General features: G+C 39.6%; 1 protein-coding gene across 1 annotated transcript; it reads right to left on the bottom strand.

Annotated features, from left to right (window-relative positions):
* Window positions 1-18,349: 18,349 nt before the first annotated feature.
* On the bottom strand, window positions 18,350-22,623 carry LOC115167947 (prefoldin subunit 4). The gene is made up of 4 exons (XM_029722712.1): window positions 22,525-22,623; window positions 21,611-21,718; window positions 21,343-21,483; window positions 18,350-20,354 (listed from the first exon to the last, which is right to left on the bottom strand). Exons 1-4 carry the CDS (start codon window positions 22,549-22,551, stop codon window positions 20,223-20,225), a joined length of 408 nt encoding a protein of 135 aa, XP_029578572.1. The 5' UTR covers window positions 22,552-22,623; the 3' UTR covers window positions 18,350-20,222.
* Between the last annotated feature and the right edge of the window lie 218 nt (window positions 22,624-22,841).

Below are 22,841 nucleotides of genomic sequence, written 5' to 3'. Positions count from 1 at the left end.
GCCAACAACGCACATGGATTGCACTGTATCGACGTGAAATGGAACCGGTCCAGCGGTTAGCAGTCTGTAAGGCAGTATACAACGATTTGCTGTGTCTGTGAAAGGACAGGAAGAACGCCATGAGCAGCTTGTGGGAACCAATAGAAGTTGAGATCAGTTGAGTTTTAGATCAGTTACCTTAGCTTTCTTGGGAACAGGAACAATGGTGGCCTCATGAAGCATGTGGGGACAGTAGACTGGGATAGGGATTGGTTGAATATGTTCGTAAACACACCAGTCAGCTGGTCTGCGCATGCTTTGAGGACGCGGCTAGGGATGCCGTGTGGTCTGGCGGCCTTGCGAGGGTTAACACGTTTAATTATTTTACTCACATTGGCCACGGAGAAGGAGAGCCCACAGGCTTTGGTAGCGGGCCGTGTCAGTGGCACTGTATTGTCCTCAAAGCGAGCAAAGGAATTGTTTAATTTGTCTGGGAGCAAGAAGTCGGTGTCCACGGCGGGGCTGTTTATCTTTTGTAATCCGTGATTGACTGTAGACCCTGCCACATACGTCTCGTGTTTGCGCCTTTCAATTGCGACTCTACTTTGACTCTATACTGATGCTTGTTTGATTGCCAAGAGGAGGGAATAGCTACACTGTTTGTATTTGGTCATGTTTCCAGTCGCCTTGCCATGTTTAAAAGCAGTGGCTCGTGCTTTCAGTTTTGCACGACTGCTGCCATCAATCCACGGTTTCTGGTTAGGAATTGTTTTAATAGTCAAAGTGGGTACCACATCTTCGATGCACTTGCTAATAAACTCGCTCACCGAGTCAGCGTATACATCAATATTATTGTCAGAGGCTATGCAGAACATATCCCAGTCCATGTGATCGAAGCAATCTTGAAGCGTGGAATCCGATTGGTCAGACCAGCGTTGGATGGACCTGAGCACGGGCGTTTCCTGTTTTAGTTTTTGCCTATAGCAGGGGAGCAATAAAATGGAGTCATGATCAGATTTGCCGAATGGAGGACGGGGGAGGGCTTTGTATGCATTGCGGAAGTTAGAGTAGCAGTGATCCAGAGTGCTACCAAATCGTGTCACGCATTCGATATGCTGATAGAATATAGGAAGAATTGTTCTCAGATTAGCTTTGTTAAAATCCCCAGATACAATAAATGCAGCCTCAGGATATATGGTTTCCAGTTTACATAAAGTCCAGTGAAGTTCTTTCAGGGCCGTCGCAGTATCTGCTTGGGGGGGATATACATGGCTGTGACTATAATCGAAGAGAATTCTCTAGGAAGATAATGCGGTCGGCATTTGATTGTAAGGAATTCTAGGTCAGGTGAACAAAGGGACTTGAGTTCCTGTATGTTGTTATGATTACACCATGAGTCGTTAATCATAACGGATACACCCCCGCCCTTCTTCTTACCAAAGAGATGTTTGTTTCTGTCAGTGTTAAGCATGAAGAAACCAGGTGGCTGAATCAACTCTGACAACATATCCGGAGTGAGCCATGTTTCCGTGAAACAGAGAATGTTACAATCTCTGATGTCTCTCTGGAAGGCAACTCATGCTCTAATTTCGTCCACTTTGTTGTGTAGAGATTGGACATTGGCTAGTAATATGCTCGGAAGCGGTGGATGGTGTGCTCGCCTTCTAAGTCTGACCAATAGGCCGCTCCGTCTGCCTCTCCTGCGGCGACCGCGTTGTTTTGGGTCGGCCTCTGAGATAAGATCCAGGGTGGAGGTCCGAACAAAGGATCCACTTTGGGAAAGACGTATTACTGGTCAAAATGTTGGTAAGTTGCCATTGCTTTTATATCCAGTAGTTCTTCCTGGCTGTATGTAATAACACTTGAGATTTCCTGGGCTAACAATGGAAGAAATAATACATTGAAAAAACAAAATACTGCATAGTTTTCTAAGGACCTGAGGTGAGGAGTCCATCTCTGTCGGCGCCATCTTGCAGCTAATTTGACCATGAAGCCCTGATCCACAGTCTCCTCTGAACAGCTGATGTTGAGATGTGTCTGTTACTTGAACTCTGTGAAACATTTATTTGTCCTGCAATTTCTGAGGCTGGTAACTCTAATAAACTCATCCTCTGCAGCAGAGGTAACTCTGGGTCTTCCTTTGCTGTGGCAGTCCTCATGAGAGCCAGTTTCATCATAGCACTTTAATTTATAAAAAATAAATATTTTATTTTTATTGTTATTGAACCTTTATTTAACTAGGCAATTCACAAATTCGTATTTTTCAATGACCTACGCTTGATGTTTTTTGTGACTGAAATTTTCCGGATTGACTGACCTTCATGTCTTCAAGTAATGATGGACTGTCGTTTCTATTTGCTTATTTAAGCCATTGTTGCCATAATATCGAGTTGGTCTTTTACCAAATAGGGCTATCTTCTGTATACCACCTCTACCTTGTCACAACACAACTGATTTGCTCAAACACATTAAGGAAATAAATTCCACAAATTAACTTTTAACAAGGCACAACTGTTAATTGAAATGCATTCCAGGTGACTACCTCATGAAGCTGGTTGAGACAATGCCAAGAATGTGCAAAGCTGTCATCAAGGCAAAGGGTGGCTACTTTGAAGAATCTCAAATATAAAATAGATTTTGATTTGTTTAACACTTTTTTGATTACTTCATGATTCCATATGTTTTATTTCATAGTGTTGATGTCTTCACTACTATTCTACAATGTAGAAAATAAAGAAAAACCCTTGAATGAGTGTCCGAACTTTTGACTGGTACTGTATATTGAAAGCAGGTGCTTCCACAGGTGTGGTTTCTGAGTTAATTAAGCAATTAATATCCCATCATGCTTAGGGACATGTATAAAAATGCCAAATAGCCCACTATTTTGTCTACCATGACTAGAAGAGATCTCAGTGACTTTGAAAGAGGGGTCTCAAAGGAGCAAAGGGGGTTTAAAGTGTGTGTGTGTGTGTGTGTGTGTGTGTGTGTGTGTGTGTGTGTGTGTGTGTGTGTGTGTGTGTGTGTGTGTGTGTGTGTGTGTGTGTGTGTGCCTACGTCACCGGAGCTCAACCCAATTGGACACTTATGGGAGATTCTGGAGCAGCGCCTGAGAACTTTTCCACCACCATTAACCTGTTAGGGCTAGGGGGCAGTATTTACACGGCCGGATAAAAAACGTACCCGATTTAATCTGGTTACTACTCCTACCCAGTAACTAGAATATGCATATAATTATTGGCTTTGGATAGAAAACACCCTAAAGTTTCTAAAACTGTTTGAATGGTGTCTGTGAGTATAACAGAACTCATATGGCAGGCAAAAACCTGAGAAGATTTCTTACAGGAAGTGCCCTCTCTGACAAGATCTTGTTCTTCTTGTCTCTGTTTATTGAAGACTGAGGATCTTTGCTGTAACGTGACACTTCCTACGGCTCCCATAGGCTCTCAGAGCCCGGGAAAAAGCTGAATGATATCGAGGCAGCCCCAGGCTGAAACACATTTGCGCTTTTGGCAAGTGGCCGATAAGAGGATAATGGGCTTAGGCGTGTGCACGAGTCGACCCCGTGCTTTATTTTCTTTCGTCTATTTACCTAAACGCAGATTCCCGGTCGGAATATTATCGCTTTTTTACGAGAAAAATGGCATAAAAATTGATTTTAAACAGCAGTTGACATGCTTCGAAGTACGGTAATGGAATATTTCGAATTTTTTTGTCACGAAATGCGCCGTGCTCGTAACCCTTATTTACACTTTCGGATAGTGTCTTGAACGCACGAACAAAACGCCGCTGTTTGGATATAACAATGGATTATTTGGGACCAAACCAACATTTGTTATTGAAGTAGAAGTCCTGGGAGTGCATTCCGACGAAGAACACCAAAGGTAATCAAACTTTTCTAATAGTAAATCGGAGTTTGGTGAAGGCTAAACTTGCTGGGTGTCTAAATAGCTAGCCCTGTGATGCCGGGCTATCTACTTAGAATATTGCAAAATGTGCTTTCACCAAAAAGCTATTTTAAAATCGGACATATCGAGTGCATAGAGGAGTTCTGTATCTATAATTCTTAAAATAATTGTTATGCTTTTTGTGAACGTTTATCGTGAGTAATTTAGTAAATTGTTAGTAAATTCGCCGGAAGTTTGCGGGGGTATGCTAGTTCTGAACGTCACATGCTAATGTAAAAAGCTGGTTTTTGATATAAATATGAACTTGATTGAACAAAACATGCATGTATTGTATAACATAATGTCCTAGGTGTGTCATCTGATGAAGATCATCAAAGGTTAGTGCTGCATTTAGCTGTCTTCTGGGTTTTTGTGACATTATATGCTAGCTTGAAAAATGGGTGTCTGATTATTTCTGGCTGGGTACTCTGCTGACATAATCTAATGTTTTGCTTTCGTTGTAAAGCCTTTTTGAAATCGGACAGTGTGGTTAGATTAACGAGAGTCTTGTCTTTAAAATGCTGTAAAATAGTCATATGTTTGAGAAATTGAAGTAATAGCATTTCTAAGGTATTTGAATAACGCACCACAGGATTCCACTGGCTGTTACGTAGGTGGGACGATTTGGTGCCACCTACCCTAGATTAAACCCCCATACAATTGAATTACTTTGGTCTGGGACAATCACGTGACAAATACCTTCAAGAATGTCCAGGGGAGCTCCAGGGTACCATGACATAACATCCTAAAACGTCTCCGGGACCAACCGGGAACTAGGCGAAACCTCCAGGGAATCATAACAAAACGTCCCAAGAATGTCCTAAAAATTCCTTAGGGACGTCCCCAGGACAAACAGGGAACTAGAAAAAGGACCCCAGAGAACATTCCCTTGGGACTGTCACGCAATGACCTAAGAACTAGTCAAATGAATGTCCTAGAAAGGTCCTGACATGGTCCTAAGTGACGTCCTGGGAACAAACAAGGAACTAGACAAAGGTCCCCAAAGAGAACACTCCCTTGGGACCATCACACAACATTCTTAGAACATTCTCAGATCTCAGAGGGATAAAGTCGGGCCAATACCCTTAAGGGATCTAATGGCAATGTCAACGAATGTAATCAGGACTTCCACTGTTTGCTGGGTATCCTTTCAGCATAGGGAGTATGAATCTGTGGACTAAATTACAGCTTGTGTTCTTGTTCCACATCATCTTGCCTTTGAGAGATTACGTATGTGGAGTACTGCATGTCTGGAACCAGAGAAAACCACAGTGAAAGAGCATCCCTCCATTTCTGACATTGTATCATCATACAAGCCTGCCATCATCAAGATGAGACTCAGTGAAAATATGGTTATTATCACACTTAAATGCTGCAGATGTTCTCATCACCAATAAAGGACAACAGAATTGCCACCATCTACTAAGAGAAAGGCAAGAAGACAAAGCACATTAGACATTTTCTAAAACAGAAATACTTATTGATAAGTAGCCTAATGGCTTTGCCTTGTGTACAGAAACTAAAATATTGGTTCCCTGACAACATTTAAACATGTTCCCCCATGATGACCACTGAAACAATTAGTTCGGTAGTCAGACCAGGTTGCTAAACCAAGTGACTAATTAATTGGGCCTTGATCATCATGCAGAAGTTGACATCATCAATATCTAATTACTGAAGCTCCATCACACAGATACTCTATAACCCCTCCAGCATCAACCTCAGCAACCCACATTTATACTGTATAGGTCAGGAATACAGGGATCTGTGCATACATATAATCTACATTTAGTTTGAGTTGAATGAAATCACTCATTGAAAGCCTCGTGCCAAGTCTGCAGTACAACATAAATTAGTAGTGTTTGTTCATATTGGGTTGAAAATAAAGCAACTAAAGGTTTTTGAGAGAAACCATATTGCAGCTCATGCAGGCTCATCCCTGAGCTCTCTAGGGGATGGCCAGGGTAGAAAATGAGGCGTCAGCAGCAGCCTGAAACTAAAACTCCATCTATCTCACTTAAAAAGATGCTGCCCAACCTCTACCTAACCACCACCTAGCCACAAATATGCTCAGAGTTGCAAGAGTCTGGAGATTATAGTAAGGTTTTGCAGTGTAGACAAAGCTGTGAATGATCATGTCTGTTTTTCATTAGAAGTGGCTCCTATTGTTTAAGGTTAATTGTTGACAGGGGACGTGGCTGGGAGGTTTACCAGCCCCTGGATGGTGGTGTGTTATATTAACAAGTGATGTTTCTCAGAAAAAGTGTTCTCCATAGGATTTCAGCTCCTCTGACACACTGCAGTGCAATGAGAGGGAGAAGAAAGCTCTCTTGAAGCTCAGAGAACAACAGAGAGATACATTATAATGCCTGTGTAGAGTTAAAATACCTACAATGAAAGACAATGAACACATTGAAATACAGTTGAAGCCAGAGGTTTACATACACCTTAGCCAAATACATTTAAACTCAATTTTTCACAATTCCTGACATTTAATCCTAGTATAAATTCCCTGTTTTAGGTCAGTTAGGATCACCACTTTATTTTAAGAATGTGAAATGAATAATAGTAGAGAGAATGATTTATTTCAGCTTTTATTTCCTTCATCACATTCCCAGTGGGTCAGAAGTTTACATAAACAATTAGTATTTGGTAGAATTGCCTTTAAATTGTTTAACTTGGGTCAAAAGTTTCAGGTAGCCTTCCACAAGTGAATTTTGGCCCATTCATCCTGACAGAGCTGGTATAACTGAGTCAGGTTCGTATCCCTCCTTGCTTGCACACGCTTTTTCAGTTATGCCCACAAAGTTTCTATAGGATTGAGGTCAGGGCTTTGTGATGGCCACTCCAAAACCTTGACTTTGTTGTCCTTAAGCCATTTTGCCACAACTTTGGAAGTATGCTTGGGGTCATTGTCCATTTGGAAGACCCATTTGCGACCAAGCTTTAACTTCCTGACTGATGTCTTGAGATGTTGCTTCAATATATCCACATAATTTTCCTGCCTCATGATGCCATCCATTTTGTGAAGTATATCAGTCCCTCCTGCAGCAAGCACCCCCACATCATGATGATGCCTCCCCCGTGCTTCATGGTTGGGATGGTGTTCTTCGGCTTGCCAGCCTCCCCCTTTTCCCTCCAAACATAACGATGGTCATTATGGCCAAACAGTTCTATTTTTGTTTCATCAGACCAGAGGACATTTCTCCAAAAAGTACGATCTTTATCCCCATGTGCAGTTGCAAACTGTAGTCTGTCTTTTTTATGGTGGTTTTGGAGCAGTGGCTTGTGCCTTGCTGAGCGGCCTTTCGGGTTATGTCGATATAGGACTCGTTTTACTGTGGATATAGATACTTTTGTACCTGTTTCCTCCAGCATCTTCGCAAGGTCGTTTGCTGTTGTTCTGGGATTGATTTGCACTTTTCGCACCAAAGTACATTCATCTCTAGGAGACAGAACGCGTCTCCTTCCTGAGCGGTATGATGGCTGTGTGGTCCCATGGTGTTTATACGTGTGTACTATTGTTTGTACAGATGAACGTGATACCTTCAGGCGTTTGGAAATTGCTCCCAAGGATGAACCAGACTTGTGGAGGTCTACAATTATTTTTCTGACATCTTGGCTGATTTCCCAGGTACACCTCCAATTGACTCAAATAATGTCAATTAGCCTATCAGAAGCTTCTAAAGCCATGACATAATTTCTGGAATTTTCCAAGCTGTTTAAAGGCACAGTCAATTTAGTGTATGTAAACTTCTGACCTATTGGAATTGTGATACAGTGAATTATAAGTGAAATAACCTGTCTGTAAACAATTGTTGGAAAAATTACTTGTGTCATGCACAAAGTAGATGTCCTAACCGACTTGCCAAAACTATAGTTTGTTAACAAGAAAGTTTTGGAATGGTTGAAAATGTTGTTTTAATGACCTAAGTGTATGTAAACTTCCAACTTCAACTGCACATGGGTCGTTCCACAAAATTAGTGCCTTTTTTAATATTTTAAGTAGAAATCGTGCACCAATATTTTATTTTAAAAGCCTGTTATATTATAGAAAGTGCCCTTTAATTTAAACCACATTGAGAATTCAATCAATATGATTTTTTATATGAATACAGACATTCTAAAGTGCCACAATTCTGCATTTTGACACCCTCTGTACTGTAAAGTCAGAACGGTTTGAGTAACAAACTACTGTATTGTGACCCATCTATGAAAAGATGACGAACACGCACATGTAATCTGTTTTGCTCTATGACGCTAACAACCCACACAAGAGCGGTTAGAAGGTTCTTCATAGGAAACCCCAGTACATAGTACCTATAATATTTACATAGTTGCTGTCACAAACTTCTCACAGTTGTCAATGACTAGTTGAATATGAATACTAACAGCATTTTTATAAATTCATTTTGTATTATAGCACTCCGTTGTTATCACCCACCAGGCAATATTGTTTGTTTTCATGTTTAGACGCTTTTCTTGTTTTGTATAATTCATGTTCTTCATTATTAAACTCACTAACTGCACCTTCTTCTTGACTCACTGTGTCTATGTTACACAGATTAATGAAATTAGTGAATTTCAGCTTTTTCACTGTGGGATATCCTGGGACTGATAAATTAATAGGCACTTACTATATTTTTCTATTTATTTAACCTCTTGAGATGGGAAAATGTGACATGTGCTCTTTATGACAGGATTTTAAAACTATGTGAAATCAAAATGATTGTTTTTAAGTTCCACTTCTCTAAGGGCACCGAATTGGTTGAATGACCCACATACCACAATACCGCCACTTAAGAAGTGTTTAACCTAACTTCAATGGGATGAATAGCAATCAGTTTAGCGTCTCAGACAGGTGTCCAACAGAGTATATACAGGTAGATCAGATTAACTGTTGATAAGCAAATGCTTGCTAAGGTTACAGTTAGGGTTAGAGTAAGGGTTAACGTTAGGGCTAGGGTATGGGTTAAGTTTAGGGTTAGGATAAGGGTTACGATTATAGGGTTAGTGGATACAGTAGTTGGGATTATCCAAATGAAGTGTTACCGAAACGTTTACAACAATTAGGTCTAAGTCAGAAAAAAAAATAGAACATCAATTCAAGGATCATTTGGAAACCCTTGAGATTAATGGAACACTAAACAAGCCAATATAAAACACACAAACAGAAAAAGGACAATTCATGTGTTAATTTTTTTCACACTCGTCTAAAGTCAGAAACAGGTGTTATGAATAGAGTGACACTTCTTAAATGCCTAGAACTACAAACTCTAATGCGAAGCTGAAATAAATTATGAAGCAAACTGTGCATAACTGAATTAGTGCAAGTTGGGGGAATTATTTCTGGGGAAAGTCTGGCTCCTACTGTGATAAACAAATTCATTTTCTGTTAAATGAAGAGTGGAAGCACTCGCTTTTGAGTGTTCAGTGTACTAAAGGGAATAGGCTACATTCCACACAAGGCAGAAGTATTATTACTAAAAGCAACTAGAAACACCTGGATATGCAAATGCTCCCTGACCCTGTCTCCAACCCTACTCTGAACACAAACCAACCTAAAATCTTTTTCTTCCTCGATTTTCCCTCCATCACTGATGCTAATGCAACCCAAAACAAGGGAACCATCCACCTCTTACTGCAAATGAGTCTAAAGAAGCAGTCTAATGCTGCTAGCTTGCTAGAGAAGATTGGCTCCGTTATTGGAAGGTATTTATTTTCCATTAATGTCAGAGTGCCTTTTTAAAATGAAGCTCTGGTGGAGATTGGAAGTGGTTTAAAAAGGATCTGCTAAATTGTGTCGCAAAATTGGTTTTAGTAAGGGAATATTTCATTATTAAATGTTTCCTTACATCAAATGATTCCACCCGACAATACATTTACTACGACAATACATTTTATTAAGACTGCAGACCCATAATGTGGCATTTTGCGAGAAAGTGGCTACATTTTCGGTTGCAAATTAAATCCTTGCTAGCCTATATAGGCTATGTTTGACAGTCCGAAATAAAGTTTTGTTTACCGTTGAACAACTTACAGTTGAATAGTGTATATTGCTGTACAGTAGTGGTGTCTTCCAGTGGAGGCTTCTCAGAGGAGGAAGGGGAGGACCATCCTCCTCAACGAATTTCATGTAAATAAAAAGTGAAAAATGTATCATTTTTTAGATCAAACTATTCTAAATATATTCACATGTCACCAAATAATTCATTAAAACACCCTGTTTTGCAGTGAAGGTCTACAGTAGCCTCAACAGCACTCTGTAGGGTAGCACCACGGTTCAGCTGGAGGACAGCTAGCTTCCGTCCTCTTCTGGGTACATTGAATTCAATACAAAACCTAGGAGGCTAATGGTTCTCACCCCTTTCCATAGACTTAGACAGTAATAATGACAACTTCTGGAGGACGTCCTCCGTACTATCAGAGCTCTTGCAGCATGAACTGACATGTTGTCCACCCAATCAAAGGATCAGAGAATGAATCTAGCACTGAAAGCATAAGCTACAGCTAGCTAGCACTGCAGTGCATAAAATGTGGTGAGTAGTTGAAAAAATAGTTTAACAATTTAGAACAAATTAATTTCTAAAAAACTGGAGGAGCAAGAGCGAGAGAGAGCTATTTTTTTCACTTTTACTTAGCTAGCAAATGCAGCTATCTAGTTTTGCCTACTCAAAACTCCCAGCTCAAACAGAGGGATGCTATGTTAGCTAGCTGGTTATGACGATCCAAGACTGGAACTCTACCAAGTCAAGGTAAGCTTTTGGTTTGACTATTTATTGCCACCGGGGCCTGCCGGTGTAACTACTAAACTACTTACTGACTATACACTGTAATGCATGATTGTGGTGGGTTTACTAACACATTAGTTCTATTAGCTATGTTGACTTGGCTTGGAAAGGTATTTCGCATGGTCACAGTCAGCCGATGTGTTGTGCATTGAAGTCCATGATTGAAAGGAAAGAGCGTTGTAGATGCATAGTTGTGTAGATGCGAGAAGGAATACAACGAGCCGTTTGTAATGTGGCTATGAAAGTGAACTGTTTACATGTGATCAGGGGTGTTTTCATTAATTAGCTAGCTGCAGGCAAGGGTGTGCAAAGCGGTATTGAATGTGTCACTGTCTGTCACCTCAAATCTTTCTCGACCTGTGTGCACCCACGTTGTAAACTTTCATTCATAGGCTAGGATGTAGCAACCTCATGATGGGTTTAAGGAAAATGTGAGTATCATGTAGTAGCCTAAACCTATCGATGTTACGTTGAACTGGGTGAATGGAATATAAATATGAATTTAACAATAGCTTAGAGGCAGCTCGTTGGCAACTAATATACTGTATTTAATATTACAGTACACCTGCTGTAATATGAATACGGTATCAAAGCTGTAAAATGAACTGTATTATACTGTAAAAAAAACGAAATGCTACCCTAATCAGTATGAATGAATAAATGTAGGAATTAATGACGTTTGTTGAGGGGAGGTGTTTGTATTTCACAGTATCTTACAGTAATTACATGGGATTGGTGCAAGCAGGTTGGCTTCTAAGTGTTTATGAATATTTTGTTTTTATATCACTTGCACTTCAAGAAGCCTTAACAAAGGCTTCCAAACTGGCACTGACTACAAGGCAAAACAGACCAAAAGGACATGGCAAAATGCTCAACCATTTAAGACTAGCTGCCACTCCCATCTGTCCCCTATACATTTAAAATGATGGGGCACTATAACCACATAGGAGTTCAATTGGTAGTGCATTCTCACTCATAGCATAGCCTCTTACAAGGCACACCTCAAAATATGTTAATGAGCCAGAAACAACAATACCATGCACCAACTAGTGGTCAAAAGGTTTTCGGCACTCTAAAGATATGTTACGGTACTGTATTCTGTGTGGTGGAATTACAGTACCATTCGAAATACAGCAATTTCCCCACAATGCACCATTATGTACAGTATGCTGCAGTAAACGGTTTCAATGGTTTTTACTGTTGATAATACATAAAATTACCATATAAATTACAGTTTTCTATTACAGTGTGGTTATGGATAAATTATATTTTGTTTTAACATCTTCTTTCTGACTGTGTTCTGAGAAAGATTAGCTAGACATAAAATCTGTGATGTTCACTGTAAAAAAAAGTTTTCTGGTATGACTCAGTAGAAAGCGTGAAGCAATTTAAGCCAATTAAGACAGTGTCCCTCAGTTTTGAATATACAGAAATTATAATTAGAAAAGCAATTGAGGTAGCAGCTGTTGCATCATTTTGTCAGATGTTCAGCAATATTGAGGCCACACATCCTTTTACTATTGTCACATTGTCGTCTTTGGTTTAACAAATTAAAATTAGAAATATATGAAAATGCATATTACAGCCTAAAGGTATAAGGAAACTGCATATGAAATTGACATACAATCTTGTTATTACCTCCTGATAAATGGCATGCACTACTGTAAGCCAAACATGTTCCTCTTTTCATTTGATCATCTGAGGGATGTTCATCTTTCATATTCCTCAGTGAGAGACATTTTCATGGCCAAACCCATATGCTACTAAATATAACTTACTAAGAAGATTAGAGTGCAGAACACATTGTCCCCCAATGACTTATACTACCACTATCAAAACATACAGTATATTCAAGTTGCTGGTTCTTTCACTCAGTCTCCCGAATATGCCACTTGAAACATGTTGTGTCAATTGTTCTTGGTCAAGCAATGTTTTTTTCTTGCTGATTATTTCAGCTATTTCCTGTTTTCTGAGGGGTTTGATGGCCTTCATGATAATGGAATACTAGTTCCTATGTTGTGAGATGGCCTTCACTCCTAGCCACAGAGAGGTTCTGACACTTCACAGGAAAACACATTCCACCCATGTTTTCTCTTCTTGGAGTTGGAGTATGATTAATCTGAGAAAATGCATTTAATGCACTTCTTTACATTGAGGGCTTCAAACTATGATGTCTATTGAAATACCTGCTACACTGTAACTGTAACTTTTAGTTCATGTAACTTCATATTGTTCTACTCTAGACGAGCAGAGGGAAATCTCTCTCTAAGAATAGCCTACTATTGACAAATGTTCCCAGGACACCTATGTAAACATCAAGTACCTATTGCTTTGTGGAAGCACATTTTTCATAACTTTTTCATACATCAAGTTGTCCACTCTTTCCCCAAGAGATAGCCCGATGGTCTAATGTATGTGCCAGAGATCTAGGCACACTAGATGCATTTATGTGGTTCTCAGCAACATCTGCAGTTGAATCAAGAACAACACAACATATTCATTAAATTCTCCATGCCAAGATTTACAGCACAAATACTGTCATATGTTTTGATAAACTGTCATTACATTTCAGTCAAGTTTCTCCCTCTCATAATGCACTCAGGGTGCACTTTTTTGGATCATATTAGGCTAGTCACAATGAGGTGACCTAGTGGGCCTATTAAAATGATTTAATTGAAAACTTACTGGCAGAGTGACAGTCTTGGCGCACATCTATATCACATTTGCCAATCCCGACTCCACTGGAGTGTTAAAACCAATTAGATGATCAGGAAACACATCCAGAAGTGTTGTTAAGGAAAATTGTAAAGTCACAGTATAAAATATAATCTTGCCAGGTGCAATATCAACCTCAGGCTGGAGTGAGCAACACCAGTAGAGTTGAGGAGGGGAATAGAATAAAACCTCTTTATTGGTAAAGTCAAGTGACTCATAATTGCATTAACTGTGTACTGATCTTATTTTAGAGTACTGAATATTATGATAGGCCATCCCCAGAGCTATAGCATGTATAGATTGAATATACTGTATATAGGTTATATGACTCTGGGGACCTCCACTCTAAATACGTTTCAAACCTTTTCATCACTAAAGGAAGTTCCATAACGCCACCCTCGCTGAGACCTCTATTTGGGGCCGATTCTCGAGAAGATAGAAGTTTTCCATCACTAACGTGAAAAAGCATTTAATGTACTATAAAATTGTTTTTCAAAAATATTGGATGTGTTAGTATAAACCAAGTTATTTGCAGTGCAATTGTCATCCAGTCTTTGGTAGCTAATGTTATTCATTTATAGGAGACATTCTGGTGTGTTTAATTTTGGTGGGATAATTTGGTGCATTGTGCCGGGGATATGGAAAAGGCATTTGTGGTGCAAAGCGCCAGTCAACACCCCCATTCACATATTTCAAAATAGTAAGATGCTATTCTACATTGAACCTATTCTATATTAACCTCGTCCCCAGACTAATAAGTGAGAGAGAGTCGGGTGGTGGATGGGCCTAATTCTACATTGACCTTTCATAGACTCTAACAACAAAAGGTTCTTGGAGCATAATTTAGGGCATCTTCAAATGTAAACTGAACCCTTATAAGTTCTTCAAAGATGGATCCTGGAATAAACTTTTGAAGAACCTTTTGGGGTCAATTTTTGAACTACCACTCCTCCCCTATTATTATTAATAATAAGACACATAACAATAATAACACAATATTTTAGTTGTCGGTGTTTATTACGATTTTAGTGGCAAAGCAGAATTAAAAAATCAAAATGAGGTAAACTCCCAGCAGAGCCCCACGTCCAATGGATATATCCTCTGGCGTTTGGATGTTAATGTGTTGATGTTCTCCGTATCCATAGCCAGAATGATTTTGCAGTGCATGGTGATCGAACAGGTTTCTTAATATATTCATCAGAGGTGTAGGGAGGGTGAAGTCTGTGAATCCCCAAAATGTTAATTATACAGATGTTTGGTTTATGTGGTGAATTTGAATGAAAACAACTATTTTGATAATGGTTTTCATACACATACCTTGTCCATAATGTAGAGGCCTATGGGATTTTCATTGAAGAGGTAAGGTAGGAGGATGGTACATGTGATCTGCATAACATACTAATTGAGATACCTTTGTATGCCTCCTCGTCTGTATACCTGCAGAAGGTGAGGAGTTCAGTCATCTGCACCCAATACAGCTACAGTAGCCTTCAGCATATTCTTACTTCTTTGTTGATTGATATCCATTGAATTGTGTCCATTTTCTGTTTTAGAAAGATTTGCACAAATATGAAAAATATACAGTATCATCATAAAACAATATCAATTTAGATCATATAAGGGACAAACCTTACCTTAAATTGAGGAGATCTTTAAATTTTTCAGTTAAGTGCCTGCACCTGCTGTCCTTTCAAATTAAAATGTTTCAGGTGGGCAGTTAGTTTACTGCAAGAACCCCCACCAACTATGGAGGTTCCTCAATGAACCCCACCTCCTATGGGGTTCTTGGAAGAACCGTTGTAATTTTCAGTGCCAAGAACACTAAGTTTCTTCAAATAACTTTGAGGATCTTAGAAGAACCCTTGTTGACGCCCTAATTTTTAGAGTGTGCATACATGTAGTCTTTCAACCTATTATGCTGCTATAAACCCCCATAGTGATCTTATTGTCATGGGCTAGTGAAATAAATGTCATAAAGACTATATATATACCTGCTAGGAACATCAAGCTCTAATATCACTCTACATAAAAAGCTGATGACAGTGAAGATCCCATCACAATGGAAGCTGATGTCAAAGGGGCAAACCTGACTCCCAGACCACAGGAAGTGATGGAAATGCATTTACCTTTAAATTCATTCACATCAAAGCTCTCGGGCAATAACAAATTCTTAAGCTGATGCTCCATATGGACTTTGAGCGACATTTGATTCATCCTGAATCAGTGCACAACATTATCTATGTCCCAAATGGCACCTTATTTCCTATGTAGTGCACTAGTTTGACCAGCCCTTTGGGGTTATATAGGCCAATAAGAGGGTGCACTTCGGGACACCGCATATAGTATTCACACTGATGATAAACAACATTGATTCCCATGCTCACTGACTCTGCTGAGCCTCTCTCTAAACTGCATCTTGTTCTGTTGTACTTTAGGTTTTGAATGATACTACTTCCTAAATCCTCTTGCTGTCACTTACTTGTCATGCGCCATAATCTGTTATGATTGAGCTGTCAAAACCATGGATCCTAGCCCTCTCTCATGTCAACTACTGCAGTGCAGTACAGTATGTATTTTATAACACAAAAGCCATGAAGTGATGAACTTTCAAATCAAGGATTTGTCATCTCTAATCAGAAGCTCCACATGCACTGATTCATACATTTATACAAACAATTGTATATGTTTGTGTTAGGTCTATCCATACAACTGAAAATAAATGGACTTTCAAGATCACTACAGTTATGAATACACACTATAGTATACCAAACATTAGAAACACGTTCCTAAAATTGAGGTGGTTGGTGCATGGACTCTACAAGGTGTTGAAGCGTTTCATAGGGATGCTGGTACCATTTTGATTCCAATGCTTCTCACAGTTGTGTCAAGTGGTCTGGATGTCCTGGGGGTGGTGGATCATTCTTGATACACACGGGAAACTGTCTCGCGTGAAAAACCCAGCAGCGTTGCAGTTCTTGACACAAACCGGTGTGCCTGGCACCTACTACCATACCTCGTTCAAAGGCACTAAAATAATTTGTCTTGCCCATTCACCCTCTGAATGATACACATGCACAATCCATGATATCTCAATTGTCTCAATAATTTAAAAGATTTATTTAATCTGTCTCCTCCCCTTCATCTACACTGATTGAAGTGGATGTAACAAGTGACATCAATAAGGGATCATGGCTTCCACCTGGATTCACCTGATCAGTCCATGTCCTAATGTTTTGTATACTCAGTGTACAATAATACTAAACTACATGATACAGTACCCCTCACAATGGAAAATATATTAATAAAGTAACATGCACTATACACAACATTAAGGACACCTTACTAATATTGAGTTGCATCCCGTTTTGCCCTCAGAACAGTCTCAATTTGTCAGGGGCATGAACTCTACAAGGTGTCGAAAGCGTTCCACATGGATGCTGGCCGATGTTGACTCCAATGCTTCCCACAGTTATGTCAAGTTGGCTGGATGGCCTTTTGGTGGTGGATCATTCTTGATACACATAGGAAATTGTTGAGCATGAAAAACCCAGCAGCGTTACAGTTCTTGACACAAACCGGTGCTCCTGGCACCAACTACCATACCCTATTCAAAGGCACTTAAATATTTTTCTCTTTGACGGGTGGGGTTTGCCCACACTGCAAACGGCTATATCAGTCCGCTAAGTCCTACTTCCCGTGGCTATGCATAAAACATACAGAAACTGTTAGCAATTGGAATTTCACAATTCTTCCCTGATCCGTAAATTGATGAGGTGAGCCAAACCGAATAGATGGACACAATATCTATATCGTTCAATGAACTTGAAAAAATAGCCTACAGTACAGTCTAGTATTCATCTCATATACTTTCACAATGTGTGTTGATGGGCTAAGTACAGTGAAAGGACACTAGGTGATTGAAAGCCAGTTAAGGTGCTGTGAATGTGATGGCCTACTGTTCTAAATCTGAACCACCACAATCCCCTCTGTGTCTGGAGCCTGACAGGGAACAGTTCACTCTTGCCCTTTAATTATTGAGCTGACTCTCTCGGATGGTTCTTTCTATAATTGAGATTGCATTTTGAAGGAATCAAGGCACAGTGACATCTTTCACTTTCACTTATAACAAAAAGTTGTTTGGTGTAAATTGAAAAAAAAAAAAAAGGATACGGTGAATACTATGAAGCGCTAGCGCTGTTACCCTAGAAACTGACACCATCAATGAAATGAATAACAACAAATTCATTTTGTGGACAAAATTACCTAAAGCCTCTGACTAATTCTAGCATCAAGGGTAGTGTATCATGAGGGGGTGGGTGTATATGGTAATCAGGTACCAGTAGTTAACTAATAGCCTACACATTTGCTATGGACATCATTTCATTGAATTTCAATACCTGGTTGAATGGAAGTCACATCATTGATATAAAAACTGTCTCTCTGCCTGAACACAGCTCCGTGTTATAAAGATCTGCATAGAGACACAGATCTGCATCTCCTCTTCACTGAGCTAATTATTAAAAGTGCAGAGGGAGAACGACAGAAAGAGAGAGAAATAAAGAGAGAGGAAGGGGGGGAGGAGGAAAAGAGAACACACACAAGGCCATCTGGGAAATAAGTCCAGTGATTTCCGATTTCCATGAGCCAGGGTTTAACAAGCTGTGCATAAAGCCAAGCCTGTGTGTGTGTTTCTGTGTGTGTGGTTCTCTTAATCTTACCAGTGAATGCCTGAACAGGAAGCCTGGGGGGCAGAGGAACTTGTTAATTGAGATCTCGATCCTCCAGAGGTGTCTGCCACAACTTCAAACCCTACATTTATTTATCTGATATTTTATTAGCTCAAGCAGTCCACACTTCAGGGCACACTTTAATGAGGTCTGTGTATTATGTTGTGTATGGGGCTGCAGTACATGGATTGGATGCATTTCAGATCTTAGTTTATTCAAATCTTATTGGTCACATATGCATATTTAGCAGGGTGTAGCAAAATGATTGTGTTCCTAGCTCCAACAGTGCAGTAATATCTAACAATACACACATCTAAAGTAAAAGAATGGAGTTAAGAAATATATAAATATTAGGACGAGCAATGTCGGAGTGGCATTGACTAAAATACAGTAGAATTGAATACAGTATATACATATGAAATGAGTAAAGCAGTATGTAAACATTATTAAAGTATATAGGGTAGTAGCATGGTTGAGTAACAGGGTGGTAGCCGGCTAGTTATGACTATTTAACAGTCTGATGGCCTTGATATAGAAGCTGTTTTTCAGTCTCTCGTTCCCAGCTTTGATTCCCTTGGATAGACACTATCAAAATCTGTACGGTAAAATCCTTCCAGACAGAACTTCAACACTCTGTCAAATACCTTTTCTGTTAGGAATATTTGCACAACAAAGACCTTAAGGAATTTTAATTTCACAAAAGTATTTTGCTTGTGAAGATTCCACCAGACAAAAGTAATATTTGAGGCTGAATATTAGTGAGTGGACTCAGATTGACACCAAGCATTCTCCTGTTGCCCCCTTCAGTGGGCTTCATGTAACTGCAGCACCAGCACACTTTCCACCAGCATCTGTCTGGCATCCATTATTTCCTTATTGTGCAACCTGGTCTCAGAGCATTTTGTATTATTCTGTACGTATATCCGAGACACTCCAATTAGTTTATGTTCCGTATGGTATTTATTAATTAATGGATGTCCATCCATTTTGTATGATATGTTACGAATCTGCAATGTTATGAATTCTAATTTGTGGCTAACGTTAGATAGCTGGCTAACATTAGCTGGGTTAGGTTTAGGAGTTAGGTTAAAGGCTTAGCTAACATGCTAAGTAGTTGCAAAAGATGTCAGCGACGAGATTCGAACACGCAACATTTTGGGTTGCTAAACAGTCACATTATACACCCACCCATCCACCCTCCAAGCATAAACTCACAAAATTAAACGTGGTTCCATTTAAGACAAATGCCCAGTACACTCGCAAAGACTCCTTTCGTCAGTCCTGCTAGGTATTTTGTAACAAGAATTTACACTATAGATTGCACCTTTAAGATACATTTTGGGGTATACACATAGTTGCCTACATGTTGGGGTCTTAAGAGTGGCTGCCTCTGCGCCCTTCTTTTCTTCAACCACAAACGGTTTTGTTTGTATAGTTTTTTTAGTTGTATTGTTTGTATCGTTGTATTTTAAAATGTATGTGGCTGTCCTTGTCTATCAGTATTTTGTTACTTGTCATGTTGTTTGTGGACCCAAGGAAGAGTACCTAATGCTTCTGCAAAAGCTAATGGAGATCCAAATAAACAAACAAACAAACTCCAGTTTCTTCAGCTCCAACACCCAAAATATATTTCCTTGGGTTGTTTTTCCTTTATGGCCATCTACTGTACAATGACGTATTTTGTGTCAGTCCATAGGGGAGACCCAGTGCAAGTACAGGGGGAAACAAACCACCAAAACGAGTCTTCAAAGTAAAATGGGATACATTCACCAACATTCATACAAAATAAGACAATACACCATTGTAAACCATTGCTGAGAAAAATCATGTTGATATTGAGAAAAGGATAAACACGTTGGTTTGGCAAGCATCCTGTCGGCACTGTGTGGATTGGATAATATGTGAGCTATGAGAAGTCCATGTGTAAAGAGTTGCCCTCTTAGCCTGATCCCAGGACTGTTTGTGGCATCTTGCCAACTCCTATAATCATAATCATTGATTCAGTGTCACGCTAAACAGCACAAACAGATCTGGGACCAGGCTAAAGTCTGCACATTAGAAAGCACTCAGCTTTCATCTGCCTCCAGGTTGATGTTGTTCCCAAACTTGGCATAAAGCTGGACCTTCAGATCACCCAACACCTGCTGTATCGCCGACACCTTCCCTTCTAGGTCTTTGATCTCCTGCTGCAGCTGTTCCTGTGGATACAAACAATGCATGTTAATACATCAGAATGGTTACAATTATTCAGGTTGCATTCTTAGTAATAGGGTAAAGCATAATGCCTTGATATCCCGGCCTTTGGCTTAATTATGCAACGTTAAAATTGGAACGTTAAATAACCCATCCGTGTTTGCCTTAGGAGTAGGCATCCCGATTTCCGAGGTAGACCTACACCCCTAACTTCTACACAAGTCATATAATAGAGGGTTCAGACAGTGGCAGGTCAAATTCAAGGACTTTCAATTACTTTTTCAAGCACTTAATTGTGAATTTCACGGACCTCAATTTTACATAGAATTGTTGTAATTTACCACTTTAAAATGGCAATCAGCAGTTGCTACATACATTTTTTGTAACTTATCATTAATTTATATGTACCCATTGATTCTTCAAGAATATGGAGCGGGGCGGCAGCGTAGCCTAGTGGTTAGAGCGTTGGACTAGTAACCGAAAGGTTGCAAGTTTGAATCGCCGAGCTGACAAGGTACAAATCTGTCGTTCTGCCCCTGAACAGGCAGTTAACCCACTGTTCCTAGGCCGTCATTGAAAATAAGAATGTTCTTAACTGACTTTCCTAGTTAAATAAAGGTAAAATATAACTTATAAATAGCTAATGAGCAACTGTTGTTCCCCATCAGAACCAGAAAAGGTTTTTTTATTTATTTATTTAACAAACACTATATAGCCTCAAAACATGGTTAACATATCATGGATGATCAGTCCTTACATCCATAGCTATGTCTATGAATTTGAGTGGTTACATTTCTCCAGCACCATCCCTCAGCTTTTTACTGAACCAGGGGTGGGGCGACCACTTTATCGTTTCTACAGCTGATTAGTCCTTTAAGATCAATGAATTTTAGGCCTTCCCAATGGCATTATGCTTTGGCATTCAACATATTATTACATTCTAAAATGTCAGAATAATGTGGACATTGTCTTACAAAATCATAATAACAATACCTTTGCAGCTTCCAACATCTCTTGGGTCTCTTCCTGGGTGTGACTGATGAAGACGTCGCCAATCTGATACGGGACGAGCAGAGTGTCATCCTCAGCCATCATCAGGTCATCACTGGCATCCTGCAGATTCTGTAGAGATTTCTGAGAAGAGAGGTTATAGTTGGTTATATAATATAACAGTAGTGACAACATGATGTACTAGAATAAGGAGAAACAAGTAAAGAAAATCTAATTATTCAGATTTTCCTCATCAATAATTAACCCTTACCTTTTTTGCCTCTATTTCATCTTTGAATTCTGTCATTCGATTCGTGTTTCTGGCAAATGTATTGATCTTCTTCTGGTCCTCAAATGTGACATTGACGTCTTCAACTGCCTGTTAAGGGGAAGTCAATAGAGATTGTCCAAAATGAGCCCATATAGCTATAGTCAAAGCTGCTTGGCTAACTGCACAGCTAGCCAAATAATTAGGTATATTTTTTAAAACAGAACAATACCACAGGGTTTCTAAACCATATTTGACAACACTATTTAGCCAACTTACTAGCTAAACAACGCCTGAATAAGGGATAAGAAAAAAGGATAACGAGCCAGGCCATGTTCAGTTGCCAAACGTTCTCGAAAGTTGCCGATATAAATCCCATGAATAGAGACGATATGTCTTATTCTACATGTCAGAGGCATGTTTGATCTACATAGCCCATTTCTACCTGAAAGTTCAGTCCTGCTGAACGTGCCCCAGAATGGCTAGGACTTCAGAGGTCTCTCAGCCCAATACGGACGCTCTAGCTAGGTGTAGCCATATAAATTACATTAAAACTAGGGTGTAGCAACAAAATAGCTGGCAACGCGTTCTTCAAATTGCACTAGCTATCATTAAACTAACACCATGGTGGCTACACGTTTAATAAGGAAATCGCGGATAGATGTTAAGAGTAGTTTGTTGATAACCAGCTAACGTTAGTAGCTAAACTACCCTAAAATCGCTACCGTTAGCTGGCTAGCTAGCTGTGATCCAAACAACGCACGAGTAGAGCACGAATAAAAACAAAATCAGACAGTGAATTTATGTTTTCACAAACTAAATTGTAGAACACGTGTCTTAGATAAGTACTGCACGAATGGCAGTGGTGTGGCGCCTGTAGAGATCGGAGTGAATTATTAAAACTGATTTTAGCTTACAACTGTCTTCTTCATGGTGGCCGCCATTTTGCTATTGATTTAGAAAACGTCGACTTCTTCAGATGCAATTTAGTGGTGATAGGCATCATACATGCTCATTACCACTACCTAGCGGATTTACTATATTCAGCGCTTCAAATACGTAAATTATACTCATTAAGCCAGGGGTGTCAAATTCATTTTGCCCACCCCGGGGGCTAAATTCAGTATTCAAAGAGGTCCGGAGGGCTCCACTAAAATTGTTTATATTATTTCCTCAGTGTCAAAATGTACAAATAATAGTCCCCTACTGTCTTACTTTCATTTTGGGGATTATT

The sequence above is a fragment of the Salmo trutta genome, chromosome 30 (genome assembly GCF_901001165.1).
Source record: "Salmo trutta chromosome 30, fSalTru1.1, whole genome shotgun sequence".
Lineage (NCBI taxonomy): Eukaryota > Metazoa > Chordata > Actinopteri > Salmoniformes > Salmonidae > Salmo > Salmo trutta.
Note: the sequence above shows the minus strand (reverse complement) of the source record. Positions and strands in the feature narration are given on the sequence as shown.

What these genes read in the sequence shown, in the direction of transcription:
- LOC115167947 (XM_029722712.1), bottom strand. Translation starts at nt 22,551, where the DNA reads ATGGCGGCCACCATGAAGAAGACAGTT. An exon ending in CCACCATGAAGAAGACAGTT is followed by an intron (nt 21,719 to 22,524) that starts GTAAGCTAAAAT and finishes TCCCCTTAACAG; the next exon opens with GCAGTTGAAGACGTCAATGT. An exon ending in AGATGTTGGAAGCTGCAAAG is followed by an intron (nt 20,355 to 21,342) that starts GTATTGTTATTA and finishes TTGTATCCACAG; the next exon opens with GAACAGCTGCAGCAGGAGAT.